Below are 6,000 nucleotides of genomic sequence, written 5' to 3' on the forward strand. Positions count from 1 at the left end.
GGTGGGTCAATAATTCCTTAGAAAAAAGCATTAAAACAGTTTTTATTTTTGTATTTTTTTTTTATTTCTCAACATAATCTCCTTGGAGCTCAATACACTTGGTTAGACGTTTCTCAATTTTTTTTAAACCGTCAGAAAAATAAGTTTTCGGAAGGTCCTCAAAATAAGCATTTGTCCGATCGATGACTTTTTCATTTGAAAAAAAACGTTGTCCACTTAGCCATTTTTTTAAGTTTGGGAAAAGGAAAAAGTCACTGGGGGCTAAATCTGGCGAATACGGTGGGTGGTCGACCAATTCGAACTTCAATTCTTCAATTTTAGCCATTGATCGTAAACATGTGTGAACACGGGCATTGTCCTGATGAAAGAGGATTTTTTTCCTGTTTAAATGAGGCCGTTTTTCTTCAATTTCGTTTTTTAGCTGGTCCAATAAAGATGCATAATAATCCCCTGTTATTGTTTTTCCTTTTTTCAAATAGTCAACGAAAATAATTCCACGTGCATCCCAAAATACAGTAGCCATAACCTTACCAGCTGATTTTACGGTTTTCGCCTTCTTTGGACATGGTTCGCCTTTCGCAATCCGCTGCTTTGACTGTTCTTTCGTCTCGGGAGTATAGTGGTGTATCCATGTTTCATCTACAGTCACAAAGCGACGAAAAAATTCATCCGGATTGCGTTGCATGAGCGACAACAGGGCTTTAGAGGCCACCACCCTATTGCGTTTATTGTCGACTGTGAGCAAACGCGGCACCCATCTTGCAGAAACTTTTTTCATGCCCAATTTGTCATGTAAAATAGAAATGACGCTACCTTTTGAGATCCCTGTAACCTCAATTATCTCACTCAACTTTAATCTTCGGTCACTTAACACCATATCGTGGATTTTATTGATCATTTCTGGTGTAGTCACCTCTACAGGACGTCCTGAGCGTGGTTCATCCTTTGTTGATGTACGACCACGTTTAAATTCATTTAACCAGTTATAAATAGTTGCAAGTGAAGGAGAAGATATGCCGTGAACTAAATCCAACTCATTTTTTATTTCCTTTGCTGTTAACTCTTTTATATTAAAATGTTTAATAACAGCTCTAAACTCAATTTTCTCCATTTTTGTAAACAAGCAAATTTTTTTTTTAAATGTACGAAATTAAAAAACAACAACCCGACCAATCTGATTGAAACTTCGCAGCATACTGAATCGGTAGTGCCGCTGCATGAAAACAAACCGCTTACAGTACTAGTCGCGCCACCTGTCGGCTTTTCTAAGGACTTATTGACCCACCCTCGTACATTAGGAGTTTTTGGGTTTTTCCACAACTTCAACTTTGGGTTTTGCCTCCCATCAGTAAATTTGCAGGTGTTTGCCTACTTAATTGCAGTCATTAAATTTATTACTTTCCAAGAAAATAAGTATTTTACTATTATTTATTTCGATTTATATGGATAAAAATGGCCTTTGGGACCAAATTCCATTTCGAATTACGAAATAACGAAAATTTCGATTTATAACAAACTTTTTGTATGAAAAATGATTCTTGGGGGTTAAAATTTACGAAAAATTCGAAAAACGGCGAAATTCGAATTATCGTTTTTCGAATTATCGAGGTTCTACTGTACAATGCTTTTTTTTTTTTTTTTTGTTTCACAGTTTGTGTTAAGTGTATGAAGATTTTTATAGCTCCTTCAAAAATGTGTTTTCTGAGCAGCTAATAAAAAATAATTTCCCTAGAGGACGTTCGACAGATTTTTCTAATAGTTTTTCTGAAAGGTTTAAATCTGTGATCGGTCATGTGTTATATCTGACATAAGGGAAGAGCAGTTTAAATTATGTTATCGTCTGAAGAAAACAGCCACCAAAGCATACGAATCTACCATCATGATCATTAAGATTGTTATATTTTTTTTTTGTGCAGCCCCTGAAAAATCGCTCCGCAGTGCACACTTTGAATATAATTGACGTAATGTGTTTTTCAGTTGGTACATATTGTAATATTTAAATGTTTTTTTCTGATTAGGATGATCCGAGCGGCATAAGCCCAATCGCTGGCGAAAAGAAAGCTAAAGCTCTCAAACCTAAGAAGGAAAAGGCAGAGAAGTCACCCAAAGAGGATGGCCTGAAACAAACGAAACTCACATTCAAAAAGGAACCGTCCGCAAAGAATGCTGTAAGTCTTTTGGATCGTAGCTCAAGCAATGTAGAAGATTGCTCTTTGGTCTATTCGCTTAATTTGAAGAATCATTTGTAAATTCAAAAATTTTTATTAACGTTTATGATTTCAGAAAAAGAAAAAGGCTATTTCTGACAGTGAAGATGATCTTGATAAGTCTGACAGTGATGCTAGCTTCAGTGGACAGCAAGCTGTGCCTAAAGAGAGAACAAACGCCCGACGTGCCGCTACTAAGGTATTTACCATGCAATACCATGCATGTTTAAGTTTTTGATAAACAAGAAACCAGGCAATTAATGTATTTTATATATATATTTTGTATTTTTTATATATTTTGTAGGTCACGCAATATTCCCAAATGTTGAAATCCGATAACAGTGGATCGGAATCCGAGCAAGAGCTATTCGACAACAAAGCCAACGGGCAGGATTCCTTCAGGCCTGAGGCCATCGATGACAGTGACAGCGATGACATGCAGATACATTCTAAGAAGAATGGAGCCACCAAACCGAGTCCTATGGATACAGGTGAGAATGATACATATCGCACCGTGAGTGTAAAACCAACGCATCTGCAGAAGACATATTTTGGATATATTAGGGTTTGAAGTCTTCGTTTTGTTAGGAGAAATAGATTTTCTAAAAAAAAAACATAATATTTGAACTATATCTACATTATATTGCATGTTCTTTCAGCTACTTCACTTTTACATGATCAGGTTCACGACTTCTGCAGTTGTTTTGCATTTAATCTCGAAATTGAAAAATTTGCAGATACGTTGGTTTTACACTCACAGTGCGATATATCCGCAAATCCACTCAAATTGGTCATCTCGGTTAAAATTACAATTGGTGACTTTGACATGTTAATATTATTATGTGTTTTGCTTTGAGCAGATAACCTCTTCGACTCTTTGATAGAAGAATCGAAAACTACCGACAATGACTCCCCTCCAAAACCGAAGGCATATGCGCCCGTCAAGCCTGCCACCGATACCTATGAAATCCTGGACAGCGATGAAGACATCCCCGACTCTCCTCCTGCTCTTCCTGTGGCCAAAAAGGCTCCCGCAGTCGGCACCAAACGGAAGCTCTTGTCGGGCACGGGCAATGCTGCAAAGAAACCTGCCAAACCCAAAGCCTTCAAGACTAAGCCCAAATCAGCTAGCCAAGATAGTGATAGTGAAGACATTTTTACCAAAAAGGTACAATTTTTTTTTCCCAAATTATACCGATTATATTTAAATCGAGGAACAGATCAGAAACCGAGGTGGTCTCCAAAATTACTTTCATATGGAGTGCACTGAAAACATACTTATTTTAGTTTGTTTTCAATGGTCAACAATCAACACAGATAGTGAATTTAGTATTCTGAACATTTCTATAGACAAATTAACATAGGTATATTTACGAGGATTCAAGTACTTACCTAATAATTATGTACTGATACAAATGTTCATGTTTTTTTTTCTTGTTTCATATTGTTTTATAAAACTGGTGTATTCCATAAAACAGTTAAAAACTGTTTTATAAAACTGGTGTATTCCATAAAACAGTTAAAAACCGTCTTTCAATTTTTATAAATGTCACTGGGGAAATAATACATGTATGATCTTTAACAAATAAACTATCATCAAAAGATATAAGAAATAAAAGTAGTATTTACCACATATCGACATTATTATGAACTAAAAAATTAACTTTTTCTATGCCATATATCCGAGGAAATTCCACTTGTTTTGTCCTAACCTACTATAAATTTGTACATAATTTATATTCCAGTCGGCGCCCAAAGCTTCAAAAAAACTTGCAAAGAAAAAGAATAATTTCGGATCTGAATCAGAATCTGACAATTTTGTACCGAGCGATGGATCAGAGAAGATGATGCCCGCACAGAAAGCAGCTGCCGAGAGAACCGGCCGGGCCAAGAAGGCGACAAAGTACACATTCGATGACTTATCAGACGGATCGTCATCTTAAGTGAAAAACATTTATGAGCGTGTTTGTTGTGGTAACTTACTTACATACGTGTTTATAGCGGGAGATAACACTTTCAGGTTGTGGCTATAGTTCACCTGGTTATTTTTACCCCCCCCTTTCTGAAACAGAGTTGATTGTGTCTACGAATCTCCGCTATCCCACGTGACCGATATCAAAAAGTACTGAACTCAAATCATTGATTCAGTATTCAAAGGTTATTTGTGCATTTATATGAAGATTAAATATGAATAACTTCAGCAAAGCATAATATAAAAAAAACATGACATCTGCATTTATTTCAGACATTGTAACCTATTTTAGTATAGCTATAAATATCTAAGTACACAACTTGTCTTACTGTATGTAATAAATGTCTTCAAAAGATTTTCATCTTGGCATGATTTCAATCATCTATTAATGCACAAATGGCATTTCTTTATCTGGTTCTGATGTAACAATATAGTATTTCATTTGTGTCTGATACTAGTGGAAATAATTAATACGTTGGTCTAAAACTATATTTGTATTGTGAAGACGGCGGCGAGTTTAGTTGATTTTTTTTTTTTTTTTTTTATCGAGGACTTGTAATTCTCAATACGAACTGAATTTTTTTTTTATATAATTTCATAAGCAATATGTAGGCTAGAGCTGGAATTTTTCTGACCTTGCGGAAGGTTCTCACTCATAGAAATCATTCCCATTAACCAACCCTCACTATTTTAAATTTCATTGTTAATGACAACGCGCGATGACGAGATTAGAATTACTACCCACCATTAAAAATAATTATAAATTTTATTATTATATCGAAATTAATATTGTGTGTACTTCTTTGTTTTCGTGAATTTTATTTTATCTGACGAAACTTTAAATGTCGTCAGACAAATATTTTTGACATAATATTATTTTTTTCATTGTTGAAACCACTGACATTTTAAATAAGCATGTTTGTCTTTGTGTTTTAATTAAATATATAATTTCATATTGCAAGTGATAGTGAATAAATATTTATTTTTTTACTCTGTAGGATATTCTGTAAATGTAAATTCATTATTTGTATTTTTTATCCCTACTATTTGAAAATATTTTTATGATATTACCGACTGTCGATTCATAGATAAATTCAGTATTCCTTCCATCGAACCAAGTAAAGTAAAGTGACGATTATAACAATATTATTGTACAAATTTTAACATTTTGAAATTCTAAGTAAAATAAAAACAAATATTTACTGGACATTGTTTTAATTTTATAACTGGAGTTTCTAACATGGACATAGTTTGACGACGTACAATAATTTAATTGTGTTATTGATAAGTGGATCAAGCAACATATTATGCTGAAAAATAAATGGTAAATTTTTTAACATAATACATACAATAAATATGTATACAAAGGATCCGTATACATATTTAAGGAATCTTTTTATAGTTAGAAGTTTTCGAAATTGTTTTAATTTTGTGATTTGATCTAAAAATCAATAACACAGGCACGAATTTATTGTAATACCGTGTTTTCTACTTACCTAATTTATTATGGAGATTTTCTACGAGATGAGTTTAGTTCTGGTATTATTTTTATAATTTAAACTATTTGGATAAGATGTAGGTGTAAAAATTTTATAAATAAATAAAATTGTCTACATATCAATCTTGTATTTTTCTTAAATATTAAGCCTGATGAGTCCTGCAATACATAAACACATAAATAACTATCAACTTATCCTCGTGAATAAGTACCATGTTTATCACGACCTGTGATACATGAAGGCAAAAGTAGGCATATGTGATGAGTATAATCATGATGATAACCAATGATAGCAAAATATCTGGATCACGCTCCTCTGTCAC

The 6,000-nt window shown here is 33.7% G+C and overlaps 1 protein-coding gene across 2 annotated transcripts in view; it reads left to right on the plus strand.

Annotated features, from left to right (window-relative positions):
• Window positions 1-5,798, plus strand: part of Top2 (DNA topoisomerase 2) — a 30,058-nt gene extending 24,260 nt beyond the window's left edge. The window contains exons 13-17 of one of the 2 annotated variants that reach the window (XM_085959960.1): window positions 2,019-2,168; window positions 2,284-2,406; window positions 2,512-2,698; window positions 3,065-3,375; window positions 3,953-5,798. In XM_085959960.1, coding sequence (XP_085816086.1) covers window positions 2,019-2,168; window positions 2,284-2,406; window positions 2,512-2,698; window positions 3,065-3,375; window positions 3,953-4,150 — 969 coding nt within the window. In that variant the 3' untranslated portion in view covers window positions 4,151-5,798. The remainder of the gene's footprint in view (window positions 1-2,018; window positions 2,169-2,283; window positions 2,407-2,511; window positions 2,699-3,064; window positions 3,376-3,952) is intronic. The other variant, XM_085959962.1, reaches the window with a different exon arrangement.
• The last annotated feature ends 202 nt before the right edge of the window (window positions 5,799-6,000 follow it).

The sequence above is a fragment of the Rhyacophila brunnea genome, unplaced genomic scaffold, assembly GCF_057557595.1.
Source record: "Rhyacophila brunnea isolate RB1 unplaced genomic scaffold, BYU_Rbru_1.0 scaffold_9, whole genome shotgun sequence".
Lineage (NCBI taxonomy): Eukaryota > Metazoa > Arthropoda > Insecta > Trichoptera > Rhyacophilidae > Rhyacophila > Rhyacophila brunnea.